The sequence below is a fragment of the Sylvia atricapilla genome, chromosome 29, assembly GCF_009819655.1.
Source record: "Sylvia atricapilla isolate bSylAtr1 chromosome 29, bSylAtr1.pri, whole genome shotgun sequence".
Classification (NCBI taxonomy): domain Eukaryota; kingdom Metazoa; phylum Chordata; class Aves; order Passeriformes; family Sylviidae; genus Sylvia; species Sylvia atricapilla.
Genome location: NC_089168.1, coordinates 163,810 through 182,965, shown reverse-complemented (window position 1 = coordinate 182,965; position 19,156 = coordinate 163,810). Strand labels below are relative to the sequence as shown.

The 19,156-nt window shown below is 58.7% G+C and overlaps 3 protein-coding genes across 3 annotated transcripts; all 3 read left to right on the top strand.

Moving 5' to 3' along the window:
- Window positions 1–149: 149 nt before the first annotated feature.
- Window positions 150–7,960, top strand: PRIM1 (DNA primase subunit 1). Its single transcript, XM_066337456.1, has 12 exons — window positions 150–263; window positions 752–909; window positions 985–1,091; window positions 1,171–1,244; window positions 1,519–1,655; window positions 2,495–2,553; window positions 2,623–2,737; window positions 3,517–3,748; window positions 6,461–6,530; window positions 6,609–6,694; window positions 7,407–7,505; window positions 7,762–7,960. Exons 1-12 carry the CDS (start codon window positions 161–163, stop codon window positions 7,779–7,781), a joined length of 1,260 nt encoding a protein of 419 aa, XP_066193553.1. The 5' UTR covers window positions 150–160; the 3' UTR covers window positions 7,782–7,960.
- Window positions 7,961–8,971: 1,011 nt separating this feature from the next.
- NACA (nascent polypeptide associated complex subunit alpha) lies at window positions 8,972–18,467 on the top strand. Its single transcript, XM_066337464.1, has 8 exons — window positions 8,972–9,109; window positions 9,490–9,561; window positions 17,027–17,112; window positions 17,209–17,286; window positions 17,502–17,648; window positions 17,778–17,906; window positions 18,128–18,250; window positions 18,339–18,467. Exons 2-8 carry the CDS (start codon window positions 9,492–9,494, stop codon window positions 18,351–18,353), a joined length of 648 nt encoding a protein of 215 aa, XP_066193561.1. The 5' UTR covers window positions 8,972–9,109; window positions 9,490–9,491; the 3' UTR covers window positions 18,354–18,467.
- On the top strand, window positions 13,676–15,894 carry LOC136372713 (proteoglycan 4-like). The gene is made up of 2 exons (XM_066337447.1): window positions 13,676–14,847; window positions 14,953–15,894. Exons 1-2 carry the CDS (start codon window positions 13,676–13,678, stop codon window positions 15,770–15,772), a joined length of 1,992 nt encoding a protein of 663 aa, XP_066193544.1. The 3' UTR covers window positions 15,773–15,894.
- Window positions 18,468–19,156: the final 689 nt, after the last annotated feature.

Below are 19,156 nucleotides of genomic sequence, written 5' to 3'. Positions count from 1 at the left end.
GCTTTGCTCTCCTCTCACTCTCCCCGAGCCGCGCACTCCCGCTCTCGGTGCCCCCCGTTCCCCGCTGCCCGGGGCCGGACTACAACTCCCGGCGGCCCCCGGGGCCGGACTACAACTCCCGGCGGCCCCCGGGGCCCGGCACCGCCGCTCCGTTCCCGCCATGGCGCCGTTTGATCCGGCGGCGCTGCCCGAGCTGCTGCCGGTCTTCTACCGCCGCCTCTTCCCGCACGGCCCCTACGGCCGCTGGCTCACCTACGGCGGCGGTGAGCGGGCTGGGGGAACCGGTACCGGGCGGGGAGGCGCCGTCGGGGATGCGGTGATACCGGGCAGGGGCATCCCTACGGGGCGGCGGGGCTCCGGCGGTGATACCGGGGGGAGGACACCGATATCGGGCGGGAGGTGTCCATACGGGCCGGGGGACGCGGTCGGGGATGCGGTACTGGGCAGAGGCACGGCTACCGGGATGGGGACATCGATACTGGGCCGGGGGCACCATCGGGGACCACGATACCGGAGGAGAGGGACCGATGCTGGGCTGGGGGTGGCGATACCGGGCGGAGGGCACCCACACCGGACGGGAACACCGCGATCCCGGGTCCCACGTTGAGGTGCAGGGGCAGGCGGTGGGTGGATGCGCTCAGCGGGACATCGGGAGGAGCAGGGAAGGAATAGCCTGGGGTTGACTGTAACGGGGGGATTTAGGAGGGCATTGACCACCCCCGCCCTGCCCGACCCTCCCGCGTCCCTGCAGTGGTGAAGAACTACTTCCAGCAGCGGGAGTTCTCCTTCACCCTGCGGGATGATGTGTACCTGCGGTTCCAGTCCTTCGGCAGCCCCCAGGAGCTGGAGCGGGAGCTGCAGAAGATCAACCCCTACAAGATCGACATCGGCGCCGTCTATTCGCACCGGGTGAGTCCCGGCCGCCGTGACCGGGGGTCTGCAGGGGTCCCTGGCCGCGCTGAACCCATCCCATCCCTCCTGCAGCCCAACCAGCACAACACGGTGCACCTGGGAGCCTTCCAGCCTCAGGAGAAGGAGCTGGTCTTTGACATTGACATGACAGATTACGACGACGTCCGGATGTGCTGCAGGTTCCACGGGGGGCTCTGAGCTGGGAGGGGGGTTTGGGGATGTGGGGTGTCGGGCTGACACCCCTCACTCTGCCCCCAGCTCGGCCGATATCTGCTCCAAGTGCTGGACGCTGATGACCATCGCTGTCCGCATCATTGACCGCGCGCTCGTGGGTGAGGGGCTTGGGGACACCCGTGGGTCCTGGCTGTGCACGTGCAGACCACCCTCAGCCCCACAGCTGTGCCCAGACCCCAAAGAGGGGCCAGGCCAATGCTCTCACCGAGCTGGGGGACACGCTGGTGCCCGGCAGGTTTGTGGCACCATCATTTTGGGTGGTCGCCACAGCCTGTCCTGATGTGGCCCAAAACCCATCTGTGCCCCCTAAAACCCATCTGTGCCCCCCAAACCCATCTGTGCCCCCTAAAACCCATCTGTGCCTCCCCACAGAGGACCTGGGCGTGCGGCACCGCCTGTGGGTGTACTCTGGCAGGAGAGGTGTCCACTGCTGGGTGTGTGACGATGCGGTGAGGAAATGGTCCCCAGCGCTGCGGTCGGCTGCTGTGGAGTACCTGAGCCTGGTGAAGGTGGGTGCAAGGGGGGCCAGGAACCCCCTGCCCACCCCTAACCCTGATGGAGGTGGGTTTATGGGGGGTTTGGGCATTCTCTCACCCTGATGAAGGTGGGTTTACGGGGGGTTTGGGCACCCCTTGCCCACCCTGGCCCTGGAGAAGGTGGGGTTTTGGGCATCCCGTGACACTGGAGAAGGTGGGTTTATGGGGCTTTGAGTACCTCTTGAGCTAGGAGAAGATGGGCTTATGTGGGGTTAGGCACCCCCTGACCCTGGAGGAGGTGGGTTTATGGGGGTCTGGGCACCCTCTCACCCTGGTGAAGGTGGGTTTGTGGGGCTTTGGGCACCCCGTGATGCTGTGGAAGGTGGATTTATAGGGGTTTGGACACCCTGTGACACTGGTGAAGGTGAGTTTATGGGAGTTTGGGCATCCCCTTAGCCTGGAGAAGGTGGGCTAATGGGACTTAGGCACCCCTTGCCCATCCTGACCCTAGTGAAGGTGGGTGCACGTGGGTCTGGGCACCCCTGACTTTGGAGTAGATGGATTTATGGGGTGTTAGGCACCCCCTGACCCTGGAGAAGATGGATTTATGGGGGGCTAGGCACCCCATGACCCTGGAGAAGATGGATTTATGGGGGATTAGGCACCCCCTGACCCTGGAGAAGATGGATTTATGGGGGGTTAGGCACCCCCTGACCCTGGAGAAGATGGATTTATGGGGGATTAGGCACCCCCTGACCCTGGAGAAGATGGATTTATGGGAGGTTAGGCACCCCATGACCCTGCAGCAGATGAGTTCAGGTGGCCAAGCCCCCCCTGCCCACCCCCCCACACTGACCACTGCTGTCCCCCAGGGCGGTGCGGACATGGTGAAGAAGGTGACCCTCTCCCACCCCATCCACCCCTTCATCAGGTGGGTGAGGACCCTTTTTTCCATCCCCACGGGCTCCGGTGGGTGCTGAGCCCACCCTGCTCCCCACAGGCGCTCGGTTGACGTGGTGGAGAAATACTTTGAGGAGTATGCACTGGTGGGGCAGGACATCCTGGGCAGCCCCGAGAAGTGGGACAAGGTGCTGGCTCTCATCCCAGAGGATATCCTTCCTTCCCAGAGCTGCTCCGTGTCGGGAGGGAGGGCACACAAGGGGTTAAAACGTGGAGAAAAAAATTAAAAAACGTGGGGTTAAAATGGGGTTAAAACATGGTGTCAGAATTAAAACGTTGGGTTAAAAGGTGGGGTTAAAATGAGGAGTTCAAATGTAGGGTTAAAATTAAAACATTGGGTTAAAACGTGGGGTTAAAATTAAAACGTGGGGTTGAAATGGGGTTAAAATATGAGGTTAAAATTAAAACGTGGGGTTGAAATGGGGTGTAAACATGGGGTTAAAATTAAAACACTAGGTTAAAACATGGGGTTTAAATGGGATTAAAATTCGGGGTTAAGATTAAAACATGGGGTTAAAAATGGGGTTTAAATTAAAACATGGGGTTAAAGTGGGATTAAAATGGGATGAAAACATGGGGTTAAAATTAAAACATGGGGTTAAAACATGGGGTTAAAATGGGATTAAAATGTGGGGTTAAAACATGGGGCCCTGAGGGGTAAGTGGGATTCTGGAAAGGGTAAAAGTGCTCCTAGAAGGGTAAATGGGGTCCTGGAAGGATAAAAGTGCTCCTAGAAGGGTAAATGGTGTTCTGGAAGGGTAAATAAAATCCTGGAAGGTCAGGGATGGGGTTTGGAAAGGCAAGTGGGATCCTGGAAGGGGTGAATGGGGTTCTGGAAGGGTGAATGGTGTCCTGGAAGGGTAAGTGGTGCCCTGTAAAAATGAAACACGGCTAGGAGTTTGTGCTGAGCCTTGACCCAGCCCCAGCACAGCACCGGGAGGCGCTGCAGGCCGAGTTCCCCAAGAAGAAGGACTCGGTGCAGCGCTGGGAGCTGCTGAGGACCCGCATGGAGCGGAGCAGGGCGGGCGGGCGGGCGGCGACCACGGGGCCCTGCTACGCCGACTGGGAGGTGATGCTCCAGTTCTGCTTCCCTCGCCTCGACATCAACGTCAGCAAAGGCCTGGGCCACCTCCTCAAGAGCCCCTTCAGTGTCCACCCCAAGACAGGTGGGTTGTGGTTGGCTTGGTGTCAAGGGGGTTTCCTCACCCGAGATTTAGGTGGTTTAAAGTCCTTGGCCCTCTAAAAGCCCCGAGTCGCGTCGGTGAAAAAAAGCAGAGTCCTCAAGATCTGTTTTCTGGTTTCTTGTGGTGTTTATTATTTGATATCTCAGGATTTTCTCTGCTCCCAGCTGAGGTCTGGACAGCAGCTGGGACACGAGGCGACTGCCTCAGGGGATGTCCCCTAACATTTGTACAGATAACTACGTATTGGTTATTTACTATTTTGTGCCAATGCTCAGTGCCCACACTAAAAGTGACATTTCTACCTTGCTCCAATCCACTCTTAACTACTTTGTGCCATCACCACCCCAAAAGATGGAGGACGAGGAAGAAGGAGAAGTACATGAGGTACCACCCAAATTCCACCATCTTGTCCCCATTTACTTCTTTTCGATAAACTCTAAAACTACTGAATTCTGTATCGTCTACTGTACAAAACTACTATTTTCACATCCCGGTGGTTTGTAATTCCTTTTGCAGTGTTGGAAGCTTTTCCCATGGATTAAAATCAAACCCGGTGTTTTCCTGGGCTCTGTGCCAAGGTCTCCGAGCCCCTGGACCAGCTCCAAACCCCCCTGTCCAGGGCTCAAATTCCCTTCCTCGGGTCCCAGGCCATCCAAGGGGATGTCCTGGACTCTGACAGCTTGGTGTCTTGGTTTGGGGAGACAGGCTGGGAGCTGGAGCTTTGTAGGTGAATCTGGCTGGGACAAGGAATTCTGCCGACCTGTATATTGTAGAACATGTGGTTTTATTGCAAGGGTCATGGGTAAAAAGGGCCTTGCCTTCAGCCACCAGCCTGGGCTCATGGGAAGTCCCAAAGAGAAAGGGAGAGAGAACAGCAGAGTGAGAGCTGAGAGAGAAGGGAGTGAGAGAGCAAGAGAGAGCGAGAATAGGGGGAAGAGGAAGGGGAAGAGTTAAGAGTTAAGAGAAGAGGTATGAGTAAGAGTTAAGAGCTAAGAGAGCTAAGAGCAGCGAGAAGGAGAGGACGAAGAGGTAAGAGTTAGGAGAGTTAAGGGAGTTAAGAGAGCGAGGTCCTTGTTACAATCCATTGTATCTCCTTTATGTGATGAATATTCTAACTTTCAGTGACCAACCAACACAAGAGACAAAATCCTATAGAATCTACATCCAGCCTATAAGAACTACTATATCACCATACTGTGTTATATTTTAAAGTCTAAAAACTACTCTTTAGACTTCTGGTTTGCTATATTGACTTTTGGATCCCTTAGCCAGCAGAAAGGGATTGTTCAATCCAAAGGGATTCTCCTTCAGCTAGATCATTGTTTTCAGGTTATAGAGTAACTAAGACTCAGTATCCTACAACTCAGAGTCAGCTTTCATTTCTATTTCGATTATAGGTTTCATATTTTCAGAATCTTTTGCTAAGCAATCATATTTATAAGGTTTCCCTGATTCATCTTCCCCAACAGAGCTTCCCTTGGAATGGAGAAGGTAAACCCTCCTCCCTCCAAATTGTTGTAATTTTGCAGTTAAGGGGGATTTCGGGCAAAGGTATGGGAATAGGGGTAACAGCTCTTCAGTAGGAATATTAAAAATAAAAATGTAGTAGTACAAAAAAAAAAAAATCCTAGAAACACTGACAGGGTCAGAACACACCCTGTAGGTCGGGGTGTTGGTAGCAGTCTAATAAATCTTCTTGAAGTGACAGATGTGGTTCTGCTGGAGCAGAGATGATCCTGTAGAAGGTTCCAGTGGTGGTGAGATGGGTCTGGTCTTCCTCTGGGAAATCTAGTGGAAAACAGGGTGTCCTGCAGTTCTGAATTGCAGGTTTTATTGGGTAAGAACGCTTGGCTCTTCTCACTGGGTGGAGCACCTCACCATGGGATGATGTAATTTTATCAGTCTTGTGGTGAGCTTTAATGGCCCATTAACAGAAGATATCCTCCCGGTTGTAGGACAGGGAGGATGGGTCACAGAGGAGATAAAGAACACTGCTCCACCTGGCTTTAACAGCTGGCCTCTTGAGGTGTTAGCTCTAGCCAGGGCTGGACAGAAGAGCCTAGACACCATTGTATCTTGTTTATTATATCTTACCTAAGATATAATAAATAAATATAATAATAATAAATGTATCACCAGGTGTGAGCTCTGTCTTACAGGGCGAGAAAATGGCCCCTTCTAATGTGTTTCAAGGACTTTTAAACAATAAGCAAAACCAATTAAAACCCGACACCTAAGTTATTTTTATTTATTAAGATTTATTTTAATTAATATTAAAGATCACTTAGTGTCCTCAATGTGGGCTTTCACCAACCAGTTAGAAAAGATCACCCAAAGCCGAGAAGAAAAAGGAAGAAGAAAGTGAAGAAGAACTCAGGCAACACCCAAATCCCTCCATATTGTCTCTTTTATATATATATATATAACTATTCTATATCCTAAAACCCCAAACCTTAAATATTTCACCCTGTGACATTACACACTGCTGTACAACTACACACACACACACGCTCCCAGTGCCATCACTCAACTTTACTCACAGCTTTTATATTTTCAGAATCTCTTGCCAGGCAATGATATCTGTAAGCTTTTCCTGCATCACCTTTCCCAACATCCAGCTGGCCAATAGAATACACATTTTTGGTTCCATATTTTGGTTAGATAAAAACACCTGGGGACATTGTTCTGTCACAGGTCGAGTTTCGGTGCCGCTGGACCTGCAGAGACTGGACCAGTTTGACCCGTTTGCTGTCCCCACCATCAGGTATGTGAGGTGGCAGCAAAGGGAGGGGGGGTCCTGGTGGTGCCAGAGCCCCCCCAGCACGTCCCGTTTGTCTGGCAGCTCCCTGTGCCAGGAGCTGGACACGGCCGGCAGCGATGGGGAGAGGGAGGACACCGGGGAGACGGAGCCAAAGCGCCGCATGAGGGGTGAGAGGGGCTGGGGTTTGGGGGTCAGGGATGGGGTTTGGGGGTCGGGGTTTGGGGTCAGGGTTGGGGTTTGGGGGTCAGGGATGGGATCAGGGATGGACTTTGGGGGTTGGGGTTTGGGAGTCAGGGTTTGGGGGTCAGGGATGGAGTTTGGGAGTCAGGGCTGGGGTTTGGGGGTCAGGGATGGAATCAGGGATGGGGTTTGGAGGTCAAGGTTGGGGTTTAGGGGTTGAGGTTTGGGGGTCAGGGATGGGGTTTGGGGGTCGGGGTTTGGGGTCAGGGTTGTGGTTTAGGCGTCAGGGATGGGGTTTGGGGATCAGGGTTGGGGTTTGGGGGTCAGGGATGGAGTTTGGGGGTCAGGGATGGAGTTTGGGAGTCAGGGTTGGGGTTTGGGGGTCAGGGATGGGATCAGGGATGGGGTTTGGGGGCCGGGGTTTGGGGGTCAGGGTTTGGGGTTTGGGGGTCAGGGTTGGGGTTTGGGGGTCAGGGATGGGGTTTGGGGGTCGGGGATGGGGTTTGGGGGTTAAGATTGGAGTTTGAGGGACAAGGCTGGGGTTTTGGGAAGTAGGACCAGAGTTGGGGATTCGAGGACAAGGTGTGGGGGTCAAGGCTGAAATTTGGGGGTCAGGAGTGGGGTTTTGGGGGTCAAGGCTGGGGTTTTGGGGATCCCCAGCACCCACTCCTGCCCCTGTCCACTCCCCAAACCCTCCAGACTATAAGAAGACGAGCCTGGCCCCTTATGTGAGGGTCTTTGAGCAGTTCGTGGAGGGGATGGAAAATGCCCGGCGGGGAGAGAAAATCCGTCAGAGCGGTGAGTGCCCCCAAAAAGGACCCCAAGTGGGGCCTTCTGGCTCTGATAACAGATTTGGGGGTCTCCTGTTGGATTTGAGGGTCCGACCTGTTGGATTTTGGGTCTGTATCATTGGATTTTGGGTCTGTCCCATTGGATTTGGGCCCACGAGGGTTGGTGACAAAGAGGGGACACCAAGAGGGAGCTGAGTGATGGCTGTTGGCTGTGACAGCTTTCCTTTGCCTGGAAAAAAACTTCCCATTTCTCCTCTTCACAGATCTGCAAGGAGATTTCTGAGGCCTTGACGCTGAGGGACCAACTGCCAGTGTCACATCTTGTCACTGTCACCTCCCCTGGCCATGGGGGTCCCAGTGCCTTGGAGCAGCCAAACCACACGGGCTCCCTGCCCTTTCCCCAGTTTTTGTACCTTTTGTACTGTTTTCTACTCAAAGACCATTAAATGTTTCTGGTCACCCCTGTGCTGTGACCGGGATGTGCTGAGATGGGTGGGGGTCCCCTCCCTGTGGGGGGGAGTCAGGGGAGGGAGACGCTGCTCTGCACTGTGGGGTCACTGCCCCCAGTCCCCTGGACCCCTGTCCTGACCCCCTAACCCTGCCCTGACCCTCTGACCCTGCCTGGACACCCTTCTCTGATCCCCTAACCCTGCCTGGACTCCTTCTCTGAGTCCTGCTTGGACCCCCTGCCCTGACCCCCCAATCCTGCCCTGACCCCCTAACCCTGCCTGGACCCTGCCCTGACCCCCTAACCAACCCTAGACCCTCTGTTCGGACCCCCCTAATCCTGCCTAGACCCCCTGCCCTGATCCCCTAACCCTGCCTGGACCCCTGCTCTGAGCCCTGCCTGGACCCCCTGCCCTGACCCCTGCCCTGACCCCCTAACCCTGCCTGGATCTGCCCTGACACCCTAACTCTGCGTGGACCCTGCTCTGACCCCTTAACCCTGCCTGGACACCCTGCTCTGAGCCCTGCCTGAACTCCCTGCCCTGCCCCCCAGATCTTGCCTGGACCTGCCCTGACCCTCTAACCCTACACCCCCTGCACTGATCCCCTAATCCTGCCTGGATCCCTGACCCCCTAACCCTGTCTGGACCCCCTGCCCTGACCCCCTAACCCTGCCCTGACCCCCTAGCCCTGCCCTGACCCCCTAACCCTGCCTGGACCCTGCCCTGACCCCCTAACCCTGCCTGGACCCTGCCCTGACCCCCTAGCCCTGCCCTGACCCCCTAACCCTGCCTGGACCGCTGACCCCCTAACTCTTCTGGAACCCCTGCCTTTGGAGTCTCTGCCAGCCCCAGGAATCCCTGCCCCACCGGTTGAAACCAGGCTCGGCATTCACAGCATCTCATCCCTCACCCGGAGGTCTCCTCGCCACGTTCCCACGGGGGTCCCACCCCAGCCCGGGGGATCCCAACCCGCACCCCGGGGCGCCCCCCGCACCCACGGTGGGGGCCCGAACAGACCCCGGAACGCCGGAGCGCGGCCATAGTGGCCGGGCCGGACCGTGTTGCTGGACTCTCCCCCTGCCCCGGAAGTCTCGTGCTCCCGGAAGTCGCGCTGCCCTCTCGGTCTCTTTCCGCCGCCATCTTGGAACCCGCTCCCCGCACAGTGAGTCCCGCGCCGCCATCCGCTGGCATCCACCGCCATCCGCCGCTTAGGGCGCCGCTCGCCGATAGCGGGACGAGCGGGTGGCCGGGAGGACCCGGTTGAGGCCATCGATGGAGTCGTGGGCCCGCCGGGCAGGGCAGAGGGGGCGGCCCCGCGTACCGGCGGTGGGGGGGAGGAGGCGGCCTAGGCCCCTGACCGGGACCGGGACTGGACTCGAGCTCTGCCTGTGTCGTGCGGCCGAGTTGTCTTGGTAGATTTTCGCGGTAGTGGGAGGCGCGCGGTGTCCGAGCGGGGTGGGAAGGACGAGTTCTCGGTGGTCGCCCCCGGGTTGTCCTGGAGCCCCGGCGAGCCCGGGCCTGTTGGTTTGTCCATTCCCTTAGAAATGCCCGGCGAAGCCACAGAAACCGTCCCGGCCACGGAGCAGGAGCTGCCGCAGCCGCAGGCAGAGACAGGTGAGACCGAGGGGTGCTGTGGGGCGGTTTTGGGGGTGATTCCCGGGATCCCCTCACCGGGAGGGAGAGACGGGGCTCGCCCGGTGGGCCAGGACCCGGTGTCGGCGGGGGTTGTGTGACCCCGGTTCCAGTTTTGTCACCTCCGCCGCGGGGGTTTTGAGGTGTCCATTCCGTGGTTTCTCCGTGTCCTCGTGCTGTGGCCAAAACAAACCGGGCCGGTTTTGTGTTTTCCCACCCAAAACTCGCGGGCTATCCCATAGGGAACGTGACTGGAGTCATGGGAGTGGGGACGCCTCGTGTCCCGAAATCACGGGGACAGCTCAGAGACTGGTTTGGGTGGTCCCTGGTTACGGGTGGGAGTGGGAGGGAAGCAGCCATAGCCAGGCCGGGGTGTTGGATTTGGGGGTCTGTCCCGTGTGATTTTGGGGGTTTTTCCTGCTGGGTTCGGCGGTCTCCCATTGGATTTTGGGTCTGCTCCATGAGTGGATGTTGTCACCTGATCTGAGAGGGCTGGTCAGGGCACGAGGGTTGAACAGGGTTCTGCTGTTGGATTTGGGGGTCTTCCAGTAGATTGGGGGTCTGCCTTGTTGGATTTGGGGTCTGTCCCTTTGGATTTGGGGGTCTTTTACTGATTTTTGAAGGTCTGCCCTGTTAGATTGGGGGTTTCTCATTGGGTTTGAGCACTGTCCCATTGGGGGACCACGAAGGTTGGTGACAGAGAGGGGACACAAGCAGGGAGCTGAGTGATGGCTGTTGCTGTGACAGCTGCACTGATGATTCCCAGGGAGCTGCTGAGCTCCTTATCCCTCCCAGCGTAGCTGGAATTCTTGTTGGGGGCCCCTTCTCTGGAATGGCTCTTCTGTCCCTCTCAGCTGACAACTACCAAAGTTCTGCTGCTCTCAAGTCTCTGATGGTGTCACGGGATTCCTCAGGCAACTCCTTGGATTTTCCTCTTGTTCCATGGAGGTCAGCTGGTCCCTGGAAAAACCCTGGAGATGGGGCTGGTGCACGCAGATCCAGAGGGGCTTTGGGCAGGCTCTGCCACCCAGGTGGTTTGAGCATCCGTTAAAAGTCCCGTGGGTTTGGGGAATCCTTTGGCTTGGTGATGTTTGAGAAGGGACCAAGGAAAGGTGGGGCTGTGGGGGAGAAGCAACAAGCAGGAATGATTGTGTTTATCAGGAATGTGGTCAGATGGTGCCAGCGAAGGAACAGGGAGAGCAGGCAGGGATAAAGAATTGTTCTGGAGAGGGTGGCTGTGCACAGCCTGTTCTGTGACGGGCCCAGGCCCAGCGCAGCCCTTGGCAGGACTTGTTGCTCCTTTCAGAGGCACCAGGACGTTCCCTGGAGCAGGAAGTGTCCTGCCACCCGCTGGCACTGATGTCCAGCTCCAGGCCTCCCCGTGCTTCCCACAGTGCCGTGGTTCAGGATAAACCATGGCATTAAAAGCATCTTTCAGGACCTCATTCCTGGAGCAGAGACAGGGATGTCATTCCCTGCGTGACAGCGAGACCTGGGCACGAGCGTGACCCTGATCCCGGGGTGGGACAGGGACACAGCACCTGGCAGGGACAGGATCCATGGCGTGGGGCTGGATTTGGGCTCTGCAGCTCCCGGGGCTGTGCCGGGAGGTGCTGCCCAGGGGCGGCACCGCGGCCGGGCCGGTTCTGCTCTCCCATCCAGCAGCACCGGTTGGACCAGCACTGCCCTCCCTGCTCTTCCCTCAGTGCTGCCCTTGGAGCTCCAGCGAGTGCTGGGAATGATTTTGGCAATGTCAGGGCTCTCTCCAGGCTCTCAGCTCTGCCTCAGGGGCTGGAAGCTGTGTCCTCATGGTTTGTTCCCTAAATGTGTCCTCATGGTTTCTTCTTCAACCTTTGACTGGTGGTTGGCATTGGGGATTTCATTGGCAATGTCAGGGCTCTCTCCAGGCTCTCAGCTCTGCCTCAGGAGCTGGAAGCTCAGCCCTGTCATGGTCTGAGCAGTGCCCTTGGATCACCAGCTGGGCATGATGTTGGGAATGCCTTTGGGAATGGCCAGACCCTCTCCAGGCTCTCTGGACCTGGCTGGGGAGCTGGAAGCTGCTCCTGGTCAGAGGGATTTGCCTTAATAAACTGTTGTTCTCCCCGTTCAGCTCCAGCTGCCCCAGTTCCTGCTCCCATCCCTGCTCCAGGTACTCGGGACCCTCCTGTAACCCCTCGTGTGCCGCATTAACCAGCGTGTGCCATTCTGGGGGTTGCAGTTCCATTAACCCTAACAGCTTCCAGGGAAGTGGGGGGCACTGGTGGGCCTGGCCTCACCACCCCCATATTGTGCCTTCAGGGCACCTGCCCATGTCACCCATGGCTGGAGGGAGGGGACTCCTAGGGCACTCCAGGAGTAATTCCATGTGCCAGTGGGTTATATTTGACTTTTCCATCCTCTTGTCAGGTGGGTCTTTGTTCCCCCATGCTCCCAGCAGCCCTGAGGGTGACCCCAGGCCCTGGGGGTCCTGCCAGACCTCTGGGGCTCAACAGAGGTTGTGACAGCCACTTTGGTAGGGCAGAGCTGGATCTCTGGGCCTGCTGGGCCTTCCTGATGGTTCAGGGAGTGCCTCCTGCCGTTCCAGGGCTCTTGGGAAAATCTGTGTTTTAGAAGGGGATGAACGTCCTGGTCCGTGCTGACCCTGGCAGGCCAGGCAGTGCTTGCTGGGCCAGAAGCCAGGCACAGAGGCCAGGGGAAGGCCAAGGCTGGCTGCCTGTCCCCTCCCTGTCTCTCCTCCTCTCCTTTTCTCCCTCCCTCCTCTCATGGCTCACTCTGTTTCTCTCCTTTAGCTGTTCTTCATGCTGCTCATTCCCCACCTCTGACTCCATCTCCATCCGCCCAGGCTGTCCCAGCGCAGCCACCCAGCGCTGCCACGGCTCTGCCGGGGCCCCCAGGCCCCGTGTCCCCTCCCGTGGTCCCAGCTGCAGCCATCCCCGTGTTCTCTGTGCCCCCCCAGCCCCCTGCCCCGGCTTTGCCAGGCCCAGTCACCACTGCCCCTCCTGCAGCTCCGCAGGCCCCGGTGGGTTTTGCAGCCCCAGGATCTCCAGGGCCTGCCCCAGTTAGCCCAGTGTCTCCAGGATTCCCAGCTCCAGTGTCACCCGGCCTGGCTGCTGCTTCTGCTGCAGTGACAGTGGCCCCTTCTGCCTCCCCAGTGAGCCCCAGTTCTCTCCCAGCTGCTCTCACCTCTCCCATGAAAACTGCTCCTGCTGCTGCCTCTGTGGGAGCTGCACCCCTGGCCCCACTTCCCACCTCTGGAGCAGCCCCAGCCCCAGCTCCTCTCCTACCTCCCCCATCCCGTCCCCTTCTGGCATCTCCCCCACCAGTGTCTCCCAGTTTGCTGCCTGCTCCCACCGTGGCAGTGTGTCCCCAGAGCCCGGGGTCACCCCCACTTCCCACAGTCCCGGTGTCTCCTGGAATTCCTGCTTCTGTTCCAGCCTCTCCCCGAGCCCCAGCTCCAACTCCAGCCCTGGTCGGTGCCATCTCTCCCCCTGTCTTCCTGGCTGCCCCCAAAGCTCCCTTGTCACCCCCTATCCCTCTGCTGCCAGCTGGGATGTCCCCTGGGCATCCTGCTGCTGCCCCACCGTGCCCAGCCCCTGGTGCCCCAGTCTCACCACTGGTCCCAGTTGCTCCTTCTGTTTCCAAGGCCTGTCCCATGGGCCCTGCCCCGGTGGTCCCAGCTGTGGGACACCCTGTCCCTCCCTCAGTAGCCAGGACCCCTCCTGGGAGCCCAGCCCCTCGGGCAGCACCTGTGGCTGCAGCAGCCCCGGTGGCTCCTGCCTTGTCCACACCTGCACTGGGAGCTGCCATCTCTGTCCCAGGGCCTCCAGCCAGCCCTGTGTTCCCAGCAGCAACTGCTGTGCCTGTTGTCCCCTCTGCCAGCTGCCTCCCTGTCACAGCACCTGTGGCACCTCTGACCACTCCTCCTGCACCTAAAACACCTCCTGCTGCCGCTGTCACACCAGCCATGGCAGCTCCAGCCATCTCACCTGTGGCCACACCAGCCATGGCAGCTCCAGCCACCCCTCCTGTGGCCAAAGCAGCTCCTGGGAGCCCGGTCACTGCCCCAGCTGCCCCCTCTGTCCCTGTCACACCGCCCATGGCACCTCTGGCCACCCCTCCTGCACCTAAAACACCTCCTGCCTCCCCTGTCACACCGACCGTGGCAGCTCCAGCCACCCCTCCTGCAGCCAAAGCAGCTCCTGGGAGCCCTGTCACTGCCCCCTCTGTCCCTGTCACACTGCCGGTGGCAGCTCCACCCTCTCCAGCTGCCCCTCCCTCAGCCAAAGCTGCTCCCAAGGGTTCTGTTGCTGCCTCAGCTGCAGCTCCAACTCCCCCCATCCCAGCTCCAGCCACCCCACCTGCAGCCAAAACTGCTCCAAAGAGCCCTGTTGCTGCTCCCCCAGCTCCTGCCACCCCAGCTCCAGCTGCCCCCCCAGCAGCCAAAACACCCCCAAAGAGCCCTGTCAAAGCCAGCCCCACTGAGGACAAAGCACCCCCAAAAAGCCCTGTGAAAGCCAGCCCCACTGAGGACAAGGCACCCCCAAAGAGCCCTGTCAAAGCCAGCCCCACTGAGGACAAGACACCCCCAAAAAGCCCTGTCAAAGCCAGCCCCACTGAGGACAAAGCACCCCCAAAAAGCCCTGTCAAAGCCAGCCCCACTGAGGACAAGGCACCCCCAAAAAGTCCTGTCAAAGCCAGCCCCACTGAGGACAAGGCACCCCCAAAAAGTCCTGTCAAAGCCAGCCCCACTGAGGACAAGGCACCCCCAAAAGTCCTGTCAAAGCCAGCCCCACTGAGGACAAGGCACCCCCAAAAAGTCCTGTCAAAGCCAGCCCCACTGAGGACAAGGCACCCCCAAAAAGTCCTGTCAAAGCCAGCCCCACTGAGGACAAGGCACCCCCAAAAAGTCCTGTCAAAGCCAGCCCCACTGAGGACAAGGCACCCCCAAAAAGCCCTGTCAAAGCCAGCCCCACTGAGGACAAGGCACCCCCAAAAAGCCCTGTCAAAGCCAGCCCCACTGAGGACAAGGCACCCCCAAAGAGCCCTGTCAAAGCCAGCCCCACTGAGGACAAGGCACCCCCAAAGAGCCCTGTCAAAGCCAGCCCCACTGAGGACAAGGCACCCCCAAAGAGCCCTGTCAAAGCCGCCCCAGCTCCAGCTTCCCCTGGAGGAGCTAAAAAGTCTCCCAAGGGCAGCCCTGTCACCTCCCCTTCTGCTCCTGTGGCTCCAGCAGCACCTTCAGCTCCAGCTGCCCCTGCTGAGGCCAAGGCACCGCCAAAGAGCCCTGCCAAATCTACCCCAAGTCCAGCAGCCCCTGCTGAGGCTAAAGCACCCCCAAAGAGCCCTGCCAAAGCTGCCCCTGCTGAGGCCAAGGCACCCCCAAAGAGTCCTGTCAAGGCTGCTCCTGCTGAGGCCAAAGCCACCCCTGAAAGCCCTGTCAAAGCAGCCCCCCCAGTCCCTGCAGCTGAGGCCAAAACACCCCCAAAGAGCCCTGCCCAAACCACCCCAAGTCCAGCAGCCCCTGCAGAGCCCAAAGCACCCCCAAAGAGCCCTGCCAAAGCTGCCCCTGCTGAGGCCAAGGCACCCCCAAAGAGCCCTGCCAAAGCCACCCCAGCTCCAGCAGCCCCTGGTGAGGCCAAAACTCCTCTGGCTCCTGCCCAAGTGCCTCCCAAGAGCCCTGTTACAGCCACCCCAGCTCCTGGTGCCCCCTCAGCAGCCAAAACACCCCCAAAGAGCCCTGTCAAAGCCACCCCAGCTCCAGTGGCCCCTGCTGCAGCCAAAGGACCTTCAAAAAGCCCTACTGAGGCCAAGGCACCCCCAAAGAGCCCTGTTAAAGCCACCCCAGCTCCATCTACCCCTGCTGAGGCCAAGGCACCCTCAAAAAGCCCTGTCAAAGCCACTCCCTCTCCAGCCACCCCTGCTGCAGCCAAAGGACCCTCAAAAAGCCCTGCTGAGGCCAAGGCACCTCCAAAGAGCCCCGTTAAGGCCACTCCAACCCCTGCAGCTCCAGCCACAGCTCCTGCTCCAGCCACGGGTGTTTCTGGTGCCCCTCCAAAGCCCCCAACTCCTGCAAAAGCCGACACCACCCGTCCCGTCTCTGCTCCCTCTCCCAAAAAGCAGCAACCCCTCACCAATAACAAGGCGGCCAAGCCTTGCCCTCCCCAGCCCAAACCTCCCTCGAAGGCCCCGCTGAGCGCTGAGGACGAGGACCTGCCACCTCTGCTCCCCCCCGAGCCGCCCGTGCTGCTGGAGCTGTCCCCGCCCGCGGCGGTCCCGGCCCCGCTGGCGCCGCAGCCCGTCCTCAAGAATGACAAGGGTATTTGCGGCCGCGGTTTGCCGTGTGCATGGAGTGTCACTGGCTGCCCACGGGATACTAACCCCTGCCCTGGGCTCCCCTGGTGTGTGGGGATAGAGCGAGCCGAGCAGGCGGTGAGCTCGGGCCGCAGGGAGGAGGGACGGGGCTCGGCACGGTCCCCAAGTCACTAACGCGTGTCCTCGGGCACGGAGCACGGTGTGGTTTGTGGCATGGGCACTGCGAGCTGAGCTGGCTTCACACTGGAGGAGCTGCCACACGTGCCTGTCCCTGCTGTGTGTGGTGTCCACGTGGTGTCCCCGTGTCCGGTTGGCGGTGGAAGGAGGGCTGTGGGCAACGCTGGTGACAAACTGCGTTGTCCCCACACTCTGCCTGAAGTGTTGGGAACGCTGGGCACGCCCTGACACCTGCAGAGAGCTTTGCCAGGGCTCCTGTGGGCCATGGGCACAGAGGCCCTTCCCAGAGCAGGAAGCAAGAAAGAATCCAGGTAATGGCTGCACGGGAGCATCACAGTCACCTCCAGGTGACCTCCGGCCTCTGAGGTTGGGGATACCTGACTCTGCTTTGATAACTGGCATGGTCGGTGCTGTGGGTCACAAGTGGTGGTGGCATTCCAGCTGGTGGCCCTTCAGGCACCCAGAGGTGCTGTTCCCTGAGCGGGGTTCAGGATTATCCCAGATCATCCTTGTAGTGAAGCCACGGATGTGCAGCAGCCCTGAGGGCTCAGTGAGTAGGGGCTCAGTGCTGTGTGTCAGCTCTGGGTTTGAGGAGAGTCAAAAGGAGCTGTGTCACACTTGGCTGCTGCCACTTCAGCACCCTGGGAGTGCCACCTACCTCCTCCTCGAGCTAGTGCCCCAGGCTGGAGGTGCCTTGGGATTCATTCCAGAGCCTCTGAGCACCTGTGGGGCTCTGGCACCCAGCTCCCACCATGGGGAGAGGCTGAGGACCCATTGTACCACCCTGCTGATGGCATTTGGGGTACAGTGCCAGCTTCTGATGGCATTCAGAGTGCAGGGAATGCTTCATCCACCACCTAACTGGGCTGACTGGTGGCTGCACTGGGAACCAGCAGCAAAGGCTGTGTCCTCTGGACCTACCTGAGATGAGAAGAGTGAGGGGTGTGTGTCTCTGCAGGGTCTGGCACAGAGTCCGACAGCGATGAATCCGTACCAGAGCTCGAAGAGCAGGACTCCACACAGGCCACGACGCAGCAGGCACAGGTAGGGCAGGTGGCACACGCCATCCGTGGTGGATCAGAGTCCCTGTGGTGTCACCTCAGGATTGTCATGGGTCTCTCTGGTTTTCCCTCCCTGCAGCTCGCGGCAGCAGCCGAAATAGATGAAGAACCCGTCAGCAAAGCAAAACAGAGCCGGAGCGAGAAGAAAGCTCGGAAGGTGAGGCTTCACCTGTCCCTGCTGAACAGCCCCAGGGCTCAGAGTCATGCTGGGGATCTCACCAGTCCTGAGATTGGAGTGTTCCCTCCAGGTGACACCCAGGAGCGCTGCTCTGTGGCAGCAGATGAACATTTCCATGTGTATCCATGCAGCAAATGTTGGATCTGGAACTTCGGAGAGAGGAGTGGCACTGACCTTTCCCTGGTGTTTTTCAGGCAATGTCCAAACTGGGCCTTCGCCAGGTGACAGGAGTCACCAGAGTCACCATCCGGAAATCCAAGAACATCCTCTTTGTCATCACAAAGCCAGACGTGTACAAGAGCCCAGCATCAGACACCTACATCGTCTTCGGCGAGGCCAAGGTGAGCCCACCCTGGAGCCAGCAGGACACTGTGCCAGGGTTCCTTCCTGTCACCTGTGTGGCTCCTGCCAGGGAATGTGCTGGCACTGCCCAGGACTGGCCTCACTGCTCCTTTCCTTCCCTCCTGCAGATCGAAGACCTGTCCCAGCAGGCTCAGCTGGCGGCCGCCGAAAAGTTCAAAGTACAAGGAGAACCTGTTTCCAACATCCAGGAAAACACACAGACCCCCACCGTGCAGGAGGAGAGCGAGGAAGAGGAGGTAACGCCTTCCCCAGCCTCTCTGTGGGGCCGTGGTTTGGGTTAATCCCTGGATTCTTCTCCTTCATCTGCGTTTCTGCCGTGATGGCAAAGGGAGAGCACAGGGTCCTACCCTGGGGGTGTTTAGAGTGCAGACCTGGCCTCCTGGCTTCCAATCCAGACAATCCCAGCCCGTGCCAGGCCTGGAACTGGCACCAATCCCGGGCTCTGTTTCTCCTTCAGGTTGACGAAACCGGTGTGGAGGTGAAAGACATTGAGCTGGTGATGTCGCAGGCGAACGTGTCGCGGGCAAAGGCTGTGCGAGCCCTCAAGAACAACAGTAACGACATTGTAAACGCGATAATGGTGAGTGTTGGGGGGCAGCAGGTTTGGGGGGGTCCCTGGGGAGAGCTGCTAGCTCTGGGCTGCCTCCTGACTCCTGTTCTCCCCACAGGAGCTGACGATGTAGCCGCCGAAGGGAGGAGCCTTTTTTGGTGTTTCAGAGAAGAGTAAAATACAACCAAATTTAAAATTTGTACTATTTCTATCGGTTAATAAAAGTTGTGGCTTATTGTTGGTGAAACTGCTGCTCTGGTGGTGCTTTGCTGCCTGCCCTTCCCTGAGAGTCGTGGCCCCAGGGTGGAGCCTTCCTCCCAGGAAGATCCCGGCGCCGATACCCCGTCCTGGAACACCACCTGCCCGTTCCCTCCTTTCCTTCCTGTCCCAGAGCCTGGCTGGACAGGAGCCCGGGCCAGCCTCAGTCAGCCGCAGAGTCACCCCTTCATCCCCTCAGGGTCCGCTTCAGGGGGGCTCCTCACTTCCCTGCATCAGGCAGTAATGGGGAATCATGGATGAGGGAAAGGCTGTGGACTCCAGTACAGACCTTGGGACAGGTGCACTCTTTGGGGTTCAAACCTGGCTGGTGGCTGGGCCCACAGGGTGGTGGGGAACTGGGCTGTGTCCTGGTGGTGGCCACGTCAGGGACAGCCCTGTGTAATGTCTTTATCCATGATCTGGCTGAGGGGAGGATTAAAGGGTTCGTTTGTGGATGACACCAGCTTGGATGGGATATTGATCTGCTGGAAGGCACGAAGCTCTGCAGCGCCACCTGGACAGGATGGATCCATGGGCTGAGGCCAGTGGGTCAGCAAGGCACCACCAACCCCATGGAACACTCCAGCTTCAGGGAAGAGGGACTCGGAAAGACCCTGGGGTTGCTGGTGCCAGCGGCTGGACACGAGCCCAGATGTGCCCAGGATGGCACCTGGGCTG

What these genes read in the sequence shown, in the direction of transcription:
- PRIM1 (XM_066337456.1), top strand. Translation starts at nt 161, where the DNA reads ATGGCGCCGTTTGATCCGGCGGCGCTGCCCGAGCTGCTGCCGGTCTTC. An exon ending in GCGCCGTCTATTCGCACCGG is followed by an intron (nt 910 to 984) that starts GTGAGTCCCGGC and finishes TCCCTCCTGCAG; the next exon opens with CCCAACCAGCACAACACGGT. An exon ending in CCCATCCACCCCTTCATCAG is followed by an intron (nt 2,554 to 2,622) that starts GTGGGTGAGGAC and finishes TGCTCCCCACAG; the next exon opens with GCGCTCGGTTGACGTGGTGG.
- NACA (XM_066337464.1), top strand. Translation starts at nt 9,492, where the DNA reads ATGCCCGGCGAAGCCACAGAAACCGTCCCGGCCACGGAGCAGGAGCTG. An exon ending in CCACGACGCAGCAGGCACAG is followed by an intron (nt 17,113 to 17,208) that starts GTAGGGCAGGTG and finishes CCCTCCCTGCAG; the next exon opens with CTCGCGGCAGCAGCCGAAAT. An exon ending in GCGAGAAGAAAGCTCGGAAG is followed by an intron (nt 17,287 to 17,501) that starts GTGAGGCTTCAC and finishes GGTGTTTTTCAG; the next exon opens with GCAATGTCCAAACTGGGCCT.
- LOC136372713 (XM_066337447.1), top strand. Translation starts at nt 13,676, where the DNA reads ATGGCACCTCTGGCCACCCCTCCTGCACCTAAAACACCTCCTGCCTCC. An exon ending in CTGCCCCTGCTGAGGCCAAG is followed by an intron (nt 14,848 to 14,952) that starts GCACCGCCAAAG and finishes GCTGAGGCCAAG; the next exon opens with GCACCCCCAAAGAGTCCTGT.